Source organism: Falco peregrinus, chromosome 1 (assembly GCF_023634155.1).
Source record: "Falco peregrinus isolate bFalPer1 chromosome 1, bFalPer1.pri, whole genome shotgun sequence".
In the NCBI taxonomy this organism is placed as follows: Eukaryota; Metazoa; Chordata; class Aves; order Falconiformes; family Falconidae; genus Falco; species Falco peregrinus.
The window spans coordinates 65,037,583-65,058,554 of NC_073721.1; the positions used below are offsets into that span (position 1 = coordinate 65,037,583).

General features: G+C 43.4%; 1 protein-coding gene across 21 annotated transcripts in view; it reads right to left on the minus strand.

The window, feature by feature from the left end:
- Window positions 1-20,972, minus strand: part of NRXN3 (neurexin 3) — a 1,021,997-nt gene that overhangs the window by 956,025 nt on the left and 45,000 nt on the right. For all 21 annotated transcript variants that reach the window (XM_055812570.1, XM_055812560.1, XM_055812519.1 and 18 more), the window contains exon 2: window positions 13,472-14,746. In XM_055812570.1, coding sequence (XP_055668545.1) covers window positions 13,472-14,180 — 709 coding nt within the window. In that variant the 5' untranslated portion in view covers window positions 14,181-14,746. The remainder of the gene's footprint in view (window positions 1-13,471; window positions 14,747-20,972) is intronic.

The following is a 20,972-nucleotide window of genomic DNA, read 5'->3' on the forward strand; positions in this document are numbered from 1 at the left end:
TCTTCACAGCACCAACAATTAAATTCTGTTGTGCACTGCACTAAAATAATCCATAAGTAATGCTTACAGCTTCTAATAATTTAATTTAAACAGCTTCTGTAATAAATTCCATGTCAGAACTGTTAGCTACCCCTGAGCAGAGGAGTCCTACTCACACTCCTATATGCAATACAGTAAAACAGAGTATCTGTTGCAGGAAAGTATGGTTAAATGCCCCACATCATGATTACACAGAAAATGAGAGCACTTTGGGGCTAAAGAGCCTCTACTCAAGTCTTCTCATGATGTTCTGTTTCCAGAATAAGCACAAGGTCATCATGCCCCATCTGCCACCATCTTCATTCCATGCAGAACTTCCTGCTCACTCATGTGCCTTTGTTTTCACGAGAAACACTAGAAATGGGACATACTGGAACCACTTCCAGCGTCTAAAGACGACACTTTAGGGCAACAAACACAGAAGAAAGAACTCTTCTAAAATGTTCTGTCTAAGCTGCTCTAAGAAACCAAAGATTAAAAGCCCAGGACTTTTCAGGAATTTGGGTTTTTTTCCATGTAATCTTCTCTCAAAATAACCACACAAAATAAAAAAGTCCAACCAAAACCTCTTCTGTCTCCATCACGTATGAACAACCTTCTATAAAGTCAGGCCTAGCCCTCAGCTGGAAACCCAGCATGTAAGAGTCCTGCTTTCAGTGGTTCGTTGGAGTCACTCCACTCTAGAGCTCAGTTTCCAATAAAACTCACTGGCTATATTGACAATGAACACTGGGCAGGAAGAGAAGGTTACATGAGAGCATCCCCTTGGTAAGTTTGGAGAAATGCAAAGTGGAAGGGAAATGTAAGACGCCATTACACTTTCTCCTGTCACCTTCCATCCAAGGGGACGTTCAGTAAAGCGTTCACAGACGTGGAATTAGCGTTCATTTTGGTATTTTGGGTGAAATCATAAACCTCTCTACTGGAAACATTTAAAAGAACCAGATCTCCTCTGTTTTGAAAAGTTATATTGAAGAGTACATAAACCACAGATGGGCAAAACCAGCTAAACTTTTTATTGCTACAAATCTATTTTTCCTTATTACTAAACCAACATTAAACAGAGGAATACATAAAGCATAGGCCAAACAGTGCAGCACGCTGGCGAGAGATAGGGAACTAACTGGTTCAAGATGGTTTCAGCTGACAAAGATATGCAACAACAGCCACAAAGGGCAGAACTTCTTGGGTAATCCATTCCACCAGAAAGAATTTCTTTGAATTTCTATAAACCAAAATGTCACAAGAATCCTTACAATCCAAAGCTCCATTTTTAGCTTCACATTCAATGTAAACCACGGTGTTTTGCAGCTTTTCTAGTACACTTGGATAAAACTAGATAAACTACTATATTGTTTAATACTTAGGATTTAGCATTCTGGATTCCAATCCCACCTCTGGCAGTTTCTGACTTGATACCCTTCAATAATTCACATTCTGCTTGCCTCTCAGTTTTGCCATCAGTAAAATGGAGATAACGTGCATTTCACAGTGTGGTAGAATGATGTGAAGGCTGACTGATTTATCAGTAGTTGTGAGATGCTTAGGAATACTCTGATGAAATGTGCCACATGTATGCACAATTTATTATTAACCTGACAGCATTTTAGCTCTTTTATTTTCCTGCCTTGCACACAATTCAAGTGCAGGATGCCTGAAGCACATTTGAATGGATGCCATGTGGCATTTTGATTGTAGCGGGTACTACCATTCAATTCTGAAACTCACAACTTTAACATCACAATAAAGCAGGATTTTTGCAATTAATTTTCCTTCTTTTCTCAGTTTTAAAAAAATATTTGAATGGCCTTGGTTTTAGTTCAGTATCAGATCATTAAAATTATTAAAGACAAACACAGGCAAGGAGAGAATTTCATAGAGAAATGTACTTTTTGGGCCAAATCTTTAGAGGTAAAAAAGGATGGAAATAAATACAATACAAAGGTAAAATGATCAAAACAACTATTTAGAAGCCCAAACCAGCCACAAGACTCCACAACGCCTGAATCACTTTTCAAAATGGAACTGAAAAGTAAACTGACAAGATCAACAAATCAAAATAGATCTGGGTTTAGTTCATAGCTCAGCACATCTTTCATCAGTATGAATGAAGCCTTTGCCTTACTAAAGAGCACTTGGTGTATGAGGTAAATGTTAAGTTGAATACTATTGACATGACCAGATGTACAAGAAACGGTATCATACAATGATCCGTACATTTGATGTATTTTCTAGAGAACAGGTCATTAATGGCACATTATCTGCAAGCTCAAATAGTTCGTGTACCCACACTGCCCCACAGTCAGCCAGCTATTCACAAGGACAAAACAACTGGGCAAGTGTAAGGACGGAAACTAAACCAGATAAAACCTACATTTCCTTTCACTCCCAGACCTGAAAAGCGGCTTACATTGTTTTAGTCAGCTTTCAAACAACATTTTGTCAAGTAAACAGAAGAAACTTAAGCAGTTTCAGCTCTGGAAGAAAACCAGTGGAGACTGTTACAAATGCCCCCAAACAGTGGGATATAGATTCATAGATTTTTAAGGCCAGAGGGAGCATTAAATAGACCTACAACACAAGCAGTGACCTCCACTGTAAGTGGTAGCAGGGCTATAATTAAACACCATTGACAAATGAGGTCTGAAATCACAGCCAATTGTTCTCCTGAGATAGAGGATCTGTTACTTAGTACTTTGGTTTAGCTATCCTTTGCCTCAGGCAAACTGGGAGTCACCACACTGGCAGCGGCAATGACAGGGAAAACATCCCAGAGCTCAAGAATGGCTGTCACACCATACTAGTGCAGTTCCCAAGTGATTTTCAAAGGCAGAGCCTTGCTGATTCAGCTTGGGCTGGATGCATTTCAAAGAGCATTTCTTGCAGAGAGGTGTTTGTTATACTCTTCTTTGGGAATGCCCACTGCCCAGTTCTCAGGTCCAGCTGCACTGCAAACTACTTAGGTTCAATCCTGCACACTAAAAAGCTTAAGACGAAACTGCTGACAATCCCAACCTCTCAGATCAGCAGCTGTGGTTCTTCAAAATAAGCAGCCTCGCTGCCTTCACTGTTGCTGTTCAGAATCTGCGCTGTTCAGTGATGCTGGCACATCTGAGAAGTCAAACGGGGAATAACCCACTCAAGTCCTGTCCACTCAAGCTCATTCCTTGGGCTCTTCCTTTAGTGGAGCTCTCAACAAACAGCAGTACCTAAAGATCTGTCACTTCCAATTAACTTAAATGATAACAGTGCTTCAGGCCACTCTTCCCCTCTGGGAGGTTTCAGAGGGCATCGACCTGACTCGTCGTCCTACCTTGTGCTCCAGGCTCCACTCGCTGTCTGCAAGCTGGAAATCTGTTCTCCTCTCTGGTCAAGTCTAACCTGTGGTTAGGTCTCCTTTTGCCTCCACTTCCGAGCCTAACAGTTCCCACAGCTGTAGCACAGTGGGGTAGAGTCCACATGTTTTCATTAAAGCTTTTCAGTCAGTGTGGAGGCATATGCCGCTTCCTTAAAACACTTCAACATTTCTATGATACACTGCAGCTCATCAGTAGCAGGTGTATTATCAGGGACAATAACGTCAGTAAGTTATAAAGTAAGCTAGAAATATATGCACAACTGATACAGACTACACTTTAAACAGCCAGAATCCAGAAATTCTAGAAAATAGAAACACATCGGTTTTCTGCAGACTGTCACCAAAATCAGTATTTTTTTCTAAATATTTTGATTTGAATGAAACAACCATTTCTCATGAGGAAAACATTTCCAAGCTGTCTTATTCTGATGTGTCTTAGCTGGTCAAAATGTTGCTTCACACATCTTCATTTGCACATGCCACAAAAAGGGCAGTCAAAAAACCAGACTGCCTTACAGATACATTTATGTGTAAGATGCAAAGCAGAGATGAAGTGTACAGGTATATAGGTCTCATATCTGTTCAAAATCAGCAGGTTTGTGAATTTGTTGTAGATGTGTTCGTTGCTGAATTTGAGACACAGCTGAGCATCTCAGTTTAAGTAATGAAGGAAAATAGAGAACTTAGGAGGGGACACCTAAGCCAGTAACCAATATTGCAATTCCATCACTGGAGCCCTAATTTATTTTTATTTTCAACGAAGAAAAAACAAAGAATCAGCTCACCAACAGCATAGTGCCCACTAGAGGAACTCTGAAGAAAGAGGATTAGAAGAAAATCTATAGCCATACCACTATCACCGTATGTGATATGCCTCCCAAGCTGCTGTGACCACAGAGTTACCAGTACCCTAAGCTGGGAAATTTTCAGCCAGATATGTCTGTATGAGTTGCACCTCATCCCTGACACTAATATAAACATACCTCTAGCTCTAGTTATCCTGACAGATGTAACAAGGCTACTGCTTCACGATGGCAATATATCCAATCCGTATTTTTTTATGTCCATTGATCGCCTGTAATCTTCCTTAAAAGTCAAAGCTATGTGAATAACAAGGACCGACACAGATCCCAAATTACACCAGAGGTCTGGTAGGCATCACGCAGGGCAGTCCCTTTGTGCAGCCCCCTGCCTCCTACCCACCGAGTCCCAGGGCAGCTCTCACATGAGCCACAGAGGAAAAGGTGAAAGACAGAAGCAACAGCACAGAAATTCTGGCTACTTTCCCAGATTTTTCTTTCAGGTGGTCTTAGACAAGCAATTTAATCTGCCTTCCTCTTCACAAACCTCATCTTTTTCTTTTTTCCCCTTCTTTTTTTAACAGTAATTTATTAAGGAATGATTCCATACACTTCCTCTCTGTTTTAAAAAAAATCTTTGGGGAATACAAGCAATATATTTTCGGCCATATGTCAAAACGAGCTTAAGGAATTTAGCTGCAAATGCCAGTGAGCTATGAAATTTGCAGATCACAACACAAGCTGCTCTCATCTCGCTTATCCACCTCTGCCTCAACTGTGGTTTCTGACCAGCCTCTGTGGACTAAACTGCCTTTAGTTCCAAGGATTTCTCTTATGTTACCTTGAGGAGAAAGGTACTAAGAGGCACTCTGACTGCAAAAGCCAAGCTGTTGGGATGGAAGCAGCAGGAAAGACCAGAAAAATCAAACACATGCCTGTGGAGACACACCAGAGGTTTGGAAAACTCAGTGTCATTTTTCTCAAGTACTAAGGCAACAAACTGAGAAGAAATGAAAATCCACCCAAGAGAATACAGAGTCTGAGAAAGGCTTCTGAATTAATGCAGCAGCCAAGAAAACCTGGGGGCCTGCCGGCAGCATTAGAGATTGAAGCCTGGTTTTAACCTACAGCTCAAATTTCTGCCTCTACCAAGGAACTGCTTCTTCCTTTCTGGTAAAGGTCTCTGTCAAATACTCAGAGTCAAAGCCAGCCCATCATATTCACTCAGGTTACTTCGCTGGCCAAATTCTATGTGTAAGAGAAGGAAAATCACACCTCAGAGCAAAATCCTGAGAGCCAAGTACCCCTTTCCTCCTTGGCCTACCTTGCAAACTGCAGACCAGCTACAAATGCAACAAAAGTTAGAGTTGTGCTGATGAGAGTTAACAGGAAAAGAAAAAGATTTTATCTACCCTTTCATCACCTCAGAACCACAAAACACTTGCCAGCTTTGGGCTAATTAAACACTCAAAACCAACCTAATGGGCTTTCTTCTCTGTTGTCCTGCTTTATATGCAATGATTCATACAGGAACAGAGGAAGTGCAAACTCTGCCATTCTGCTCTGGTGGCCTTTTATACTCTCATGGCTTTCCCTGACAGCACAAGGTCAAGGCAAGTCTTGAGTGTGGAGAGCGAAAGGGGCAGGATGGAACCAGCAGCCACAGCAGGGAGAGTGCCAGTGCAGACAGGTAGGCAGAGGTGGGTCACCCCACAAGGAAAAGCATCTGATCACCGTCTGAGGTTCATGACAGAGGACATTTGGGGGAAGTCAGTGTAGCGCACAGGACAGATACAAAAAAAAAAAAAAAAAAAAAAGGTTCAAAAGCTCTCCTTCTCCTATTGCACCTCTCAGCACCCTGCAGTGCAGCATCTGCTCCATGTCACCAAACAGGGAAGAGGCTACACTGCTGCTTGGGCTCTGCCTTCACCAACGCAACTGCAGCCCAGCCCAGGAAGGGTCTGAGTACCCATGGTGTGGGACTGCACAAAATGGCAGGAAACTGGGAGATCTCTACTGAAAAAAAAAAGATGAGGAACACTACTCAAGGATGGTCGCTTAGCAAGGAAAGACACCTGAATTTCTAACTGCAAGCCTAGCTGGAAAACTGACAATCAAATCAGGTCATCCTACTGGGTGCTCATCAATTATCATCATTTACCTGTCCTGCTAAGGTATTTACACATCTGTGTCATTGTCATACAGAAGTACATGGATTTCTAATACCTAGAGTACAGGAAGGCCCACTGGCTACATATTTCAGCTATGGAAACTGAGAACACAAAGGAAACCAGGTACATATCCCCTGCAAAGAAAGGTCAGTTGATTCAATTCTGAGTCCTCTAGTCTGCCAGCAAATCACCCCAGGGATGCAGGAAACCTGTGGCAGAAATGGAAATCAGTCTCTTGGGCACTAGTGTTCTTATGACTGGATAATCCAAGTTCTGCTGCCCCAGCTTGCTTTCATTATATGTTACACCTTAGTCTCCTCCCAGGATAACGAGGTGAGCAAGTGTACATGCAGGCAGGGCCTGGACAGCTGACATAGCATGACTGACAACGTTGTTAGCAACACAATATGAGAATCCAGTGTACCCAGGTCCCAGCCTCATTTCAGAGCAAACACATTCAAATACATATATCCCATAAATACAAAATCCCCAATACAAAAATACCCATATCTACCACCTTACCCCTTGGGCTATTTTGCACCCAGCTGACAGCTCCTGGACCTGTTCACAGACGGAAAAAGGGCAAATGTTTTGCTCCGCAGGGTAGGTTTACAATGGCAGTGAGCCTGTCTGCAATGAAGGATTGTGGGAGAGACACACACATACACCCAAAGGTCACATTGCTGTCTCTGGACAGCAATAACATGGCAGTTGCCTTGCATTCTATAGGGAGAGAAAGCAGCTTTGCCGTCCATCAAGTTCAAAGTGGGTCAGCAAAAGAGTAAGAGGTAAAGTGAAATCAGAAGTTGGCCCAGGACAGGTGGCCAGTCTATCATTTCATTGCATTGATTACCACCTTCTCCTGCACCCAGGAGCACTCAGTGCTGAGGCTGACGTGCAGAGGCTCATCTTCTCTTAGTAGTGCCAGAGTCTGCCAGATGGATGCGGTCCTCCTCTGCTTCTTTCCCTGTAGCTTTGTTGCGTCGTTTCCAGCATTCTCAAAGTATCTGGGAGGGTTATCTCCCTCCATATTCCACCAATACTTAACAAAATTACCCTGTGGCGAACGGTCTGCGCACCTCCATCCTGGAATAAGGATGAAAGCAAGGCTACAGCATGTGCTGTCTTGCTTGGGGCTATATTTACTGCTGATTGACCTCCATGACAGGCTGCCTAGCTCAGCAGAAGCCTTGACAGAAATAATAGATCAACTCTTTTTTTTTTCCCTCCTTTTTTTTTTTTTTTTTTAGGGCAAAACCAAAGGAAAATAAACCTTCCTTCTCAAATCAAATTATCTCCTGACTGTAAGTTGGAAAAAGAAATTTCTGGCTTTGCTCACTTTCATAATTATTATTAGTTATTTTATTTAAATCTTTATTTAGTAACACCCAAAAATTTTAGTTTAGATCCCAGCTGTGCACACTTTGGGACAGAGCAGGAGCCATCAGGCTGATCTATGGGCTGATGGAGGAAGCTGGTATCCAGACTCCAGCTAGATTTAGTCTTCCAGAAGCTTACTCAGCCCATTCAGATCTGCTCTTTGCAATAGGCAAGAACTGTTCTCTTATACTATCAGGCAGAAAAAAACCAAGACAAAACAGCTGCTTTAAACTGCCTCTGTGAACTATAGCTTACTCTTTTATAAAGTAACAATTTCATCCTGCTTTTTTCCCCAAGTCCCAAGTCCTTCTTGTCTACACACTGTTCTCACTCTTCAGTTCCACCTCACACCAAATGGCAACCTCCTTTGTACCCAACCACAGTTTAGTTCATTTCAGCAGACCTGTTCAAGCTTTGCCTAACTGAGGGCTGTAACTTGTCTGCTGCCTGAGGTCTGCAGCTGATCTGCAATCAAGCAGAAAAGGATCGCAGCCTCACGGTCATCTATAATACAGAAGAGTGAAACAAGAAGAATATAGCTGTCAGCATGTATTGCAGCTACACTGTTTGAATCAATGGCCCACTCATACAGGGCCCTGTAACCTCCCCGTGGTTAATAAATAAATAAATAAATAAATAAAAATAATAATAATAAAAAAAAAGCAGCAAGCAGCAGAGGTTACGAAACAAATCCAGTAGGTCTTTAGCTGCCAGCAGTCCGTGCCTACTGAGGGGAGATAAGTCCTAGGCCATTTCTGTGAAAGGGTATATAGGATCTAAATTGAAATTCTGCAGCTCCGGTTCAAGTTTGATATTTACCATTAAGAATAACAAATGGTGCTTAAACTGCGCTTTGGAGTTTCAAAGCACTTTATAAACCTTAATTAATATCTTAACACATCGTCTTTCTCTGGTGCTCATCTGGCAAAGCATCAAAAAAGCACAACCAGACTGGAAAAAGGCTACTATTTTAAATACAACCAACGGTACTTAGATCAGGAAGAATGAGCAAGAGAAAGCGATGGGGAAAACCAAATTTCTGCAAAATCCAGTCATATGAGCAGAGTTCTTACCAGGTTTCTGCGCGATGGCCAGAGCTGGGGCATAAGAAGTGGCACAGAACAGCAGATTTGCCCTTTGCAATATCTACTCTGCAGCCCCTGGAGACCATCAGTTCTAGAGTTTTGCACTGGTGAGTGAAGATACGGGCCCCCAAAAGTGTGTCCCAGAATGGCCTTCTGTCTCGTGCTCTGCTGCTGTTCTAGAGGACCAAATGGAGGGTCTGCAGCTGTTTATTGCTGGTGAATTCAACAACAACCAATTTATATTCATCTATCAAGGAATATGCAAGTGGAAGCAAATATTATGGTCATGTTCATTTGTTTCTGATTACAAAATGTATGTAAATGTATATGCAAATTAAGCGCACCCATCAGGCTCACGGCAAAGTGCAAACTAGCCCTTAACATTACAAACTTTGGGGTGGCAGGCAGGGAGATACGGTGATTGCAAGTACGGCTAGGCAGTCCCTTTAGATGCAGCCAAAACTGGGCTGCTCCAAAGGGGCAGGTGGAGTATAAATCCTGCAGTAACTTGTCGCTTTAAACCAAGCTGAGGGGCTATAGAAAAATCTGTTCCCGCTGCAGTTAAAAGTGTGATAATTACAGAGCAACGGGCTCCTCTGTCATTCAGCAGGCAGCATCCCCAGGAAATCTTGCTCTGTAATCAAGGGAAGAGGTGCAATCAAGCCCCTATTCAGGCTTCGTTTAGAAACAGCCCCTGCAGGCGACACAAAGGCTTCAGCATGGTGCTTTGTGAAGCTGGTGATCACATCAACGCCTTGGTTCTGCAACTACAAGCAGAGTTAATGTCATTTCTAAGCACATCTTCTGCTCACCTTTCCTCACAAAGTCCAGAAGAGGCCTAGGGAGAGGGTGCGGTCTTGGGCCAAAATACTCTTGTACGTGCAATGTTGTGCTCACGCTGTCCACATCAGTGAACTCGCTCTCTACACAGCCATGTCAGAGGAAGAGAGCATTTCTTGCAGACTAAAGGCGTCAGCGTGATCCTAAATGAGCAGATATGGACATGCTCATCTGGCTGCTACACCAGCATAGTTTTCAAACTTTGCATGGGAAAAGTTTTGTTGGGGTTATTCTTCCAGCAACATGAATGTATCTGTGCTGCCTAAATTCTACAGGAACCTCACTCTCATGGCAGCAGCCTGATCCCTCAGAGACTGATGAGGTTTATTAGAGGGGAAGATGTCTCTGACTTCAGCTTTCATGTCTAATGCCACCATTGCCCAGAAACATACAAATTAATTGCTAACTCAAATCAGCTATCCTTTGTAGCCTACAGAGCTGTCATATTCAATGAACCACTTAATTCCATCTGCAATAAAAATGGTATCATATTTTATTCAAAACAGCCAAACCTCCAAAGTGTTCCTGCATTTGCACTCCTACTGTGTACACTCAGAAACAGAAATCGTACTTCTCACTGACCAGCAAAGGCCTGCTCAGCTACCCACCTGGGCACGATATACACAATCCTGGTAGCTCTAGTTGCACGTTAAGTGCCAAAAATCTTTCTGCACACTGAGGGCACATTCTGGACAGGATTTACAGTTTTGTTTCAGTAAGGAATAGTTGTTCTCTGCTGAGGTTCACCATAACTGGAACTGCACTTTGTGTTACAGTAACCCTTAATACTGTAAATGGAGCTTCATTCCGTCACAGTACAGAATCAGCAGGTTCCAATCTCTATTTATTTCTTATTTCTCTGGCCACAGAATAAATGAGTTTGCTGTGGTTTTACCATCTGCAGACACAGGTATCAGTCAATAGCCAAGTAATGGCCTGGACACTGTCAAGAGAACTCATTATTAAAAAGGTACGTATTGCATTTAGCCGTTGAAACAGAAGTTGTTATTGATTGGATCCCATCAGTTCCCAGTAAAAGAGCCAACTCCGGTGATGAAATGAAAATACACACACAGACTCCAGACTAGTAAATGCCGTAATGGAGTTAAGGATACCCCCCCCTGAAAGGCAGTTGTTGACATCCAGTTGAAAGAGCACATCTTTTTCAAAAATGAGACTGAGAGTAAAATAACATGCTACTTCTGAAAATACACAGAGGCAGGATGAGGAAACAAAACAAAGGCGAACAGTTCTGATAACAAACATCTTCATCTCTTGGAAAAAAAGCAAAGCAAACAAAGAAAATACAAGTTGTTTAATGGCCAATCACACCATCGGCAGGAAAAGCCTGCATCCAGTTCTGCCACTCCTATCATCAGTGGAGGTCCTGCCACAGTCACAGAATTCAAAGAGCTGTCTTTGGAGTTTGCTACATTTTTAAAGTCAGATAAAAAGGCAGCTATACTTAACTTGGTTCCTGTTTTGTTTCCTTGCCACTTTTCTTTGTCTGCTTGTTTCCACTTACTAAACAGCTTTTCTTCCATTTTCCCCCTTCTTTTCACCATCTGTACAGACACTGTTAACATTTTTGGGTGACAGCATTTAACACACAGAAATCACCACTGCTGCAGCATAAAGGAGGCAAAAAACAAGGCTGATAATAAAATTCTAACGTAAAACAAATATACACTATGAAGTAATAAAAGAGAAAACTGAAGAACTGGACAAGGCAATGACTGTTTGCAGAAACTTCTACATTTGTTCCATTGGAGAAGTTCTCGGCACACCATCTTCTGTGTGAGTGAACAGACCACAGCTAACAGTGAGTTAAAAATATTTACTAAAGAAGGTACATGGTGACAAACTTCTTTGCTCACCCTTAATAGAAGGTTGGGCTGGAAACTGATGAATCACTATAGGAAACAAACAGCAATGGTGACGCATGGCTTCAAAAGGTAACAATAGCACTGCTTGATCTGTGATGCCTACAACAGAAATATCCCTGGATTTGTTAGAAGGTGGATTTCATCTTGCTCCACCCACCCAGGAAAGGCAGAAATTCCACCACCCGAGCCATGGTTAGAGCTCTCACAATTGTCCCGCAGGAACATGGAAGCCTCACTCACAATATTTTCTCAAGACATTCACTGAAAACCATATGCTGTTGATGTCTTGAGCAGCTCCCCGTGGGGTCTGGATCCATTAGCCCAGCAGTAGAAAGAGGTTCATACCTCTGCGTTTCAGCGTCCACATGCCTGTGTGGCTCTTGCAATCTTTCATTACCCAAAACTGGCATTTAGACATGAGGTGTGTTCTGTAAACTTATGAGGATGGGGCCTGGCAGCCCAGCTACCGAAGTGCCTGGTCACACCCAGCAGGCTTTCTAGCTCCATGTAATTCATGGTTCAAGCACAGAAAATAGTTCTTGCTCATTATTGGTTTGGACCTGATTGGTGTGGAACAAATTGCCAGGAAGAATTGTTGTGTTCAGCCCTTTACAGGCTCACACCTCCTATCTAACGGTCATGTACTGTTACTGCAATATTTGGAAACAAAGCCAAATTTTCTGTTATCATTAAAAGCCCCTTAAAATTAATGGACATACAGATATCATGTTTATTTTCCAAACCTTCCCTTCTTAAAAAGATAGGTTAGCTTAGCTTCTCCATCTATACTGTAAACATAGAGCGGTATTTACATAGTATTTCTGTAGGACTTTTTGCTTACACAGCAACAGTACAGGAACTTTATTTTCAGCACTTCTCACATTTTACATACTAAATTCTGGTCAATCGATTTTCATTGCCAAAAGAAGTAAACAAATGCCAGTTATGATAAGACATTATTGCAAGTATTTCCACTTTGACAAAATAGCTGGCTTTTTTTTTTTTTTTTCCTTGAGATTGGACACTTCTTGCCCAGGTTCCATATCCTTGACTTGAGCTCAAGCTGTTGTGTTTAAACCCAAATGTCATAAAAAATGCTGTAATGAGATTCTGAAATTCACACTGGGATTTCTAGTTGACTTACTTAAGCCTCTTGCACATACACCATTAATTACAATCACACTACTAAAGACCAATGGAAAAAAACTGAAATGCATTTCATCGTGTGGTTTGCATTACTTAAAACTTCTGGACTCAAATTTTAAAAAAAGAGTATGAAACAACGTAGAGATACTCAAACCGATTTTCTCTTTGCAATACTAAGTAAAATCATTCAGCGGGTCCCAAATCAATTTAATCAAGGATGCTAAAATAATCAAGGTGCCGTTCAGTGACCAGTATGGAAGCAATTGAGGGGGAGCATGGGGCTTCCAAGACTAGCAACAGCTAACATCAAAGATGGCCTAACTTTTGCAATGTCCTGTCAATTAGTTATGTCGGCCATATATACATGGCTCCTGTTTACCAACACTTCACTCAGCTTTCAGGGATGCGGGGTAGTGAAATTCACTCAGACAACTAAGATTAACATCTTACCACTGCTTTTACCAAGACCAACATAGGATACTTCTGTATTTAGCAATTTATGTTCTCTACCCTTATTAATAAAAGATGCTGATAAAAATCTGCCCATGCTAGAAACACAGCATCCTTTCAGAAAGGCACTTTTTGCAATTGCTCATGCTCTCTGCCTACTCCCATTTCATTACTTCCAGCTGGAAAAAGAACAGTGGAACTTTAATTCCTCTGATAGCCACCAGCAGGGATAAGGGCTCAGCTGTAGCCCTTCTAAGTGACAAATTAACTTTAGGCTATATAAAGATCAATAGGAAGCAAGGAAGTATTCTCTTACCTTCAGAACACAGCTTGCCAGCATATCCAGTGGCTGAGCAGTCACAGTGTGGCTCACCATCCAGAAGGAAGCAAGTGCCACCATTTTCACAGGGGTTCTCTGCACAAAGCCCTTCCATTTCCAGTCGGACCCCTTGACTGCCCAGGAGCTGCGGCTCAGAGTTCCCATATTTCAGATCCAGGATAAATCCTTGAAACGGAGGCTCACCCAGAACACTATCAAGGGTCAAGGCAGCAGGACGGATGTCCAATGGGACGCCACCAACAAAAAGGTCACTGACAATATTCATATACTGGCGTTGTGGGCGCACCTCACCTGGCTTGGCTTCACCATCGAGCACTAGCACCGTCCGAAGGTGATTGCGGCTGACCATCAAGAAGTGCCAGTTGCTGTCGTTGACCTGCTTCTCTGTGATAACAGTAGTCTCTGCACAGTCCACACTGAACTGGAGCTGGATTCGCCCATCAACAAGGGACAGACAGAGGAAGTCACAGACACCACCATCATCAAAGTAGAGGAGCAGCCCAGCAGAGACGTTGGTCTTGAACTGGAAGCTGAGTTCACTCCTAGTGCTGGCATCCCAGCGGAGGTAGCGGGCCCACTGGTTGGGGATGCCCATGAACTCCAGACCCAAACAGAGACCCAGCAAGGAGCCCAGCAGCAAACTCACCTTCAAGGTGAAGTACACAGAGTGCAGAGTGAAGCCCATTGTTTCAAGAATCTGCTCTTCCCTAGGAGCAGAACAAAAGCCACACTACTGAGAGGAGAATCCCAGCAGTCAATACCAAATGTTAAATCCAACAGGAAAAGCAGGAGAGCACAGAGTGACAGAGAGAGAGAGGGAGAGCAAGTGGAAAGTGAGATAGAAAGTGCACGTGACCAAGAGGAAATGTCTCCTTCCTAAGGAAATATCTCAACTATCCTTTAGGATTCGGAGGCTTTTATGTCAGAAGTACTGGGTATATGAAGTGACTTCTCCAGCCGGTGTACTTTTGTGAAGGGCAAAATAACCCACAGTGGTTTCTTTTGGTAGAACACAAAGGTGACACTGGTTGTTCCAGGAAGGAAGGAAAGGGAGAGCTGAAGCCTAAGCCTCAGATTCTGGTTTCCTAGAAGCAATGACAATATTGACAAAGGTGGCAGTGAGATGGAGGAGACAGTGAATTCATAAAGCACGTGATCCTTGAGAGGGCAAAAATAAAGTCAATCTTCATGATGCACTGGTGGCTACCCAGCCCATAATTCACTGGTTGGCACTCACAGAGCTTGCAGGACCTGTGGGGTCAAAAGAAGAAAAGAAAGGAAAAAGTTAGTCCTACTACTTGCCATATCTTTACCATAAAGCTTATTAATATTTTGTCCTTTACATTACATTACATGTAAATTTTACTCATTTACATTTCTTGATACTCTGGCCACTTCTTCATGCCTGCAGTTGGCTATAGTCCTCCAAAGCAGCAAGGACATCTATATCCCCAAAACTACAAGGACCAAATAGGGGCTCACCAAGTGATCTGCACACACCACAACACTGAGCAACGTAAAAATATACAAAAATATTTAACTCCTTTGATGGATGCAATATCATCGACTTTACTGAGAGAAATGGTGCTGAAGCTTCCCTGGTAACAATTACCTCACAATAAAAATGCTTACGGCAAAGATCAGAGTTCCTTAGAGTTAAAAAGTTGATACAGGGCAAGGGGAGATGTTATCCAAACTTCCCATTCCACTGCTTTAGTTATGCCTCCTAGCACACCAAGCAAGCACTAGAGAAGACAACGCTGCTGTCAGCCTGTCACGCAATAGCTGCTTTTACTGTACGTCTTGCACACTTCAGAGACTCTAACAGGGACCTTTGCAACCTGCAAACATGTGCTATGCAAATTATATGTGGCAACCTGCAGCTTAGATGATAGGAAACTTGTAGCTTAGATGATAAGAACTGCCTAAGCACTTAACCACTTACCCTGGTCTAGTGACTTGGCAAAAAGGCCAAATTCACCCCTAGCTAACAGCGAGCAAATCCAACTGCCTTCAGTGAGCAGGAGTTATACCTGTTAACACTGGGATTTAATTCACTTCTGCCTATTTGCATGTGGGTGACTGTATGCCTGGGGAAGGAGGATGTTTTAAGATGACAACTACAGACAGCAAAAAGCTAGGCTCATTGTTTGAAAATCCTGCTTAAAAAGGAAGTTTTCCATTAACACAGGTGCTTGTTCACAGAGATAGGTCGGGCACAAAACCAGCTCTGGGAATGGTTAACATTAGCACAGAAACAAAGCAGGAAAGGAGCTGATGAGACTCAAGATCCCCCAGAAGCCAGCATGAACACAGATTTCACAAATCGGATGACAAATATTGTGGGGCAGTATTTGCTTGGGGAAAGTGTTTTCTGCTGTGGATGGACAAAGAGTCACTGGGGCTGCTGTTGCTCCCAGCCGATGCCTTTCAACTCACCGCCCACCTTGCTCTGAAGGAGGAGGCCCACAGACACTGCAGAAACAGGCAGTGCAGGAAAGTTTGTTTGGTGAGGACAGAAGTTGAGCAGGAGGAGAATCACTAAGAAATGGAGGGGACATCTGACATAGTCACAGCCTCTGTCCTACCTAACCCAGCAACCTGCAGAAACCATAAGTCTCCAGGGCTGTCAGTATGGCAAATTTAGCCAGCAGGAAAAACAAGTCACTTAGAAAACAAAAGAGATCAATTAAAAGAAAACCCACAAGTTGGAGAGAAACATGAGCTTCCAGTGCCCAGTGGAAACTAGGTCTGTTCCCTGCAGCTGCCTGAATGGAGCGTGTTAGCTAAACTGCTATAAACACAAATAAAATCAAGTCAAAACCAGAGGGAAGGTAATTCCTTTTAATTGTTAACAGCTTGGCTCAGGAGAATGGAAGCAGGAAAAAGGAGGTGTTAGGAGAGGTGTAAAATGAAAAAAAACCCACAGTTCCAAATGCTCAAATCATCTGTCTTCCCAATAATCATGATGTTGGCTCAGTTCATGGGGTTTTTGGGGGGCTTTGAAAATCAACCGGAAAAAAAATATTATGTGGCTCTTGTCCATTTACCTTTCTCCTGTGTGCTCCCCAGTGGCTTCACTAAAATAGCCCATGATTTATGGAGAAAGAGAATAGAGTGAGAGGGAAGTAAGAGAGAAAGTGATGACCCAAGCCTGGAATTATTGATGAGATGGGAATAGGAATATAATAATGTGTGTAAATTAGTCAGCGATGTGCTCCCAGCAGTTCACAGTTCCCTGGAACATTTACCACCACCACAGTAAAATTCACCGCCCCATCACACAGCTCTGTGCTGAGCCTGAGCTGGGGAGGGAGGCAAGCCCAGCATGGCACCAACCATGCACAGAGACCCCAGTGCAGAGGGGCTCTCGCCCCAGTTTTTGATTCTCCTGGGCAGGATGCATTGCATCAGAAGTAGCCCTCAACCTTACCGCTCTTCTCTCCCTGTTTTTGAAGACTAACTCTATGAGAACCAGCAAAAGATGCTGTAAATCACAGCAGCAGGTATGAACTCTCTATAGATAACCACAGATGAGATGCATATGTCCATGTACAGCCCAAACACCTCCCCAAAAAGCCTACCAATCTCTCCCAACCCCAGGCTGCTGAAGCCCTGGTTTACACACACAACGAAATCTCAGTCTCTGTGGGTCACTTCAATCAATCCTGGGAATATTTCAAAGACATTGTAAAGGAAGCTGGGTACCTCTGTGGTACAGATTTCTGTAACATCAATACATGGGAAACCAGGCAGAAATGGTTAAACAGGAATAGCATTGTTGACTGAGGGAAGCCAAGGCAATTCCTCTCTATCTGTTTTGACTGCGAGAAGCCAAGGTAATCCCTTTCTAGCTGATTTGAAAGGAGACAGTGCCAGTTCTGTTTCCGGAGAGGAAGAAGACACAAACCCCATGAAATATAGATGTCGCTTCTGGGTGCTTCATTGCCTTTTAGACACTGCAGCTGAGATTTTAGGGAGGCTGCCCACACTCAGCTGGGGTCATCTGAGGCTCCTCCAGAGCTGTCAGCACCCGTCAGTCCTGACCCACGGCGCTTCCCACTATTCCAGTTTTGTGCCTCACACATTTCAGCCTGTGAGAACAAACATTACTGCACAGTAGTACGGTCTTCAAGAAAAACTCAGAAGACTGAGCATCCTTTATAGCAGTGGCCAGGATCTGAATCCCAACCTTGAGAGAGTAAATCCTGACACGACAACTCTGTGCCTCACCTATTTCCCACAATGATCCTCCAAGACACACTGAGAATGAATAATTTTCTGCTCTTATCATTTTATTTTTAGCATAAGTACTACCTTAGCGGCCTCATACAGCACACTGCTACCATAGCAATACATTGCAGTTTGGGACAATAACTATAGGATCTCATAGTATTTTCTTACATATTTTATCTCTGAGAAACTTCAAACTTTGTCACAGCATGATCACATCTGACCAAAAAGACTTCACAATGGACATCACCTTCCCAGTCACGAATTAGCAACAACCCTGTTCCAATTCCACCTATTGCTCACATGGAAAAGCAACATAAATAATTTCCCTGTTATATTTTTGACTTAATGTGGTTTAACAGCATGAAATGAGACAGCTAGTCTGATGTAATCAGCCCTTCAACAAACCACTAGGCAAGGTCTTTGTAGACCTTAAAATGCAGAGCACTTTAAATATTTGCTCCCTGAAGGAACAAGAGAGCCAGCAAGTTATCTCCACTGCACCTCCAGCAGCCTGTACCATCTCCTTGGCACGCTGGAGAGCTGAGACAGCGAGGAACCTGCACAGGGAACAGACAGCTCAGCATCTCGCACACACAAAGCCTGCCGTAGGAAACACACCCACCTGCACTATTGAAACGTCCCACTCACAGGGCTGACGGAGCTGCACAATGTCCCAAGCTGGGGAAGGGAGGCAGCCCTGCCACAGAGCCATGGGCAAGTGCTACCCAACCACCACCACACACCTTCCCAAATCTGCAGCCTATTAATGCCAGGTCAGAGCCATCTGCTCAGCAGCCCACAGAGAGGGTCTCGCCCTCACTTTGGAGTGGCTCTCAACTGCTTATCAGCTGTATGCGGAGAGTGAGTGACATTGTCTAATTGCCAGCTAATTTCCATAATTACTGACTGGCACACTCTGTATGCAGGGTTAATATCTTTGCAAACATCTCGCAACACACCTGTTTAGGAAAGAGGGTGAGAAGCTGGGCACAGTGCTGCTCTGTAGCTTATTTACCCAACCACACAGAAAGGTTACAGGGGGTGGGTTTGCTACTCCCTGCCCTTCCTCCTCCACTACCTCCCTCTCTGGCTGTTATTGCTTGGGGATGGATTTTTTGTATTTGGAAGTGTTATTTGCAGCAATTCCTAGAGCAGAAAGAATAACCATTAGATGAGGCCAAGGCTTCCCTCACAAACCTCTGCCACTGCAAACCTGTTTAAGTCCTTTTATTCCACTTAAGGATGCTGGACAAAATCCCACTGACACACTGATGGAAGAGGTTTACAGTGCCCCCAGTCTGCCACCCCCTTCCACAAACGAAACTATTCATTATGCCATCCTTACTGTGGAGGGAAAATCACCTAGGATCCACGTATTTATACCCCATGTGACCTCAACCTTGTCCTTGTCTTCACTGTAAAAAAAGCAAAATCCAATGGTTTGCTTTATTCTGCAGGCCCTAATGAAGCAGAGGAGTTTTAGAAAGGAGTAAACAGGACTTTAATTTGGTTTTGTGTCTAGGTCCACAGTCAGCCCAAAGCACAGCAATCAGATCGTTACAGCTCTATGACATATGCTGCTCAAAATGATCCAGTGAGATTCACAATCAATAATTGATATTAAAAGCCAAGCTTGCCAGTGGCAGAAAAATGGGGAATTAATAGTATTTATTCAGTCTGTCTTCACTCATCCAGATTTCTAGTGAGCAGTGGGCTCCTTTTGGCATATGCCTTGAGTGCAGGTCTCCACAGAGACTCCTATCTCTTAAGCAGAAATCTTTCTGTCTGGTTTATCCCCAGCTGAATTGTGGCTAAAAAAAATAAAAGGGGGGGGGGGGGGGGGGGAAGTAACAAAAAAACTCATTGCAATGAAAAATGCAGATGTAGAAACTGTGAGTTGCTACTGTTGCTGGGGAAAAAAAGAGGAACACAAAAATCCTCCCATCACACAGCCTCCTCAGCAAGGATGCCTGGTGAGATGTTTACAGAGAATCAAGAGGGGGGCATGGAGGCTTTGAAATTCAACACACTAGAGAAAACCACACAGATTGATTTAGATTTTAATTCTTCCAGCAGCATTTACATCTGAACTATAAATGTGGATGCTGGCATCATCCCCTTGGTGGGATAGAGGAGCCTCCGGGGTGGTACCGGTGGAGCTGAGCTGAAAGAACCAGGCTGAAGATACAAGCAGACAGCGATTCTATTACCCAGGGACAGTTTGGTGTCTCTACACTGCTCACAGCAGTCAGAGGTAAGGCACAATGGGCTCTCCTTGGTGAAGAGGCTGGAAGTGCAATTGATAATGGGGACCCCGCCTTACAAAGAACGGAACACACCCAGGTCTTGCTGAAGTCGGCACAGCTTCACGGGATGAAGCATCTTACATGACTGGCCGCAGGGACAGAAGCAGAAGAGGAAACAGAGATTCAGGGCTTTATCTTGGATGTAGGCACATGTGGGCATGAAGACCAGCATCTTAAAACTGGGGACTGGGGGTGGCACAGAGCACTTGGTGACTTCTTCTGGATGGTTTCCAGGGATATTCATGTCAATCTCTAACATCAATGCAAGAACGGCAGGTGCCTTTGCCCCATCCAAAGCCCAATGAGAAGATCTGACATTCACTGGTTCTTCCCACCACTAATATATCTTGCAGGCTTAGCTTTTCCATTCCTGAAGTAGGATATGGAGTTGCTCAACCCTCCTTATCTGAATTCAGCACAGAGCTCCTAGGAGACAGTGGCAAAAAGCCTCTATCAAAGCAAAAAGCAAGAAAAGGAGGTCTAGGTTTACAAACCCAAAAGTGTCCTCTTAAAAAGGAAAATAAAATTAAAAAGCTAGACTAAAAAACTAGAATTACTTTGTCTTTGCTACCTTAAAGTTAATTAAGATATAAAAATGCATACACTGTCAGCTATGTTCTGTAGGTAGGTTGCTTGGTTCCCTGATACCTGGGCACATGGTTTGCAATCAAACAGGTTAAGCCCATCACCCTTCTCTTCTCCCTGTCCTCAGTTCTCACCTGGGGAGGGCAAGAATGACTGTTTATGACAAGCCTACTCTTGGAGCTCATCTCCAGAAACACTATGTAATACCCAAACCAGGCACCTATGCATCGGGGAGCTGAGCTCACATGCATTTGCAAGACACACAGCTGAAATGCCACCAGCGGCCTCAGAAGGGATATGAGAAAGTTAGTAATGTGCTCAGTTCAACGACAAGCACAGGACCATGGCAG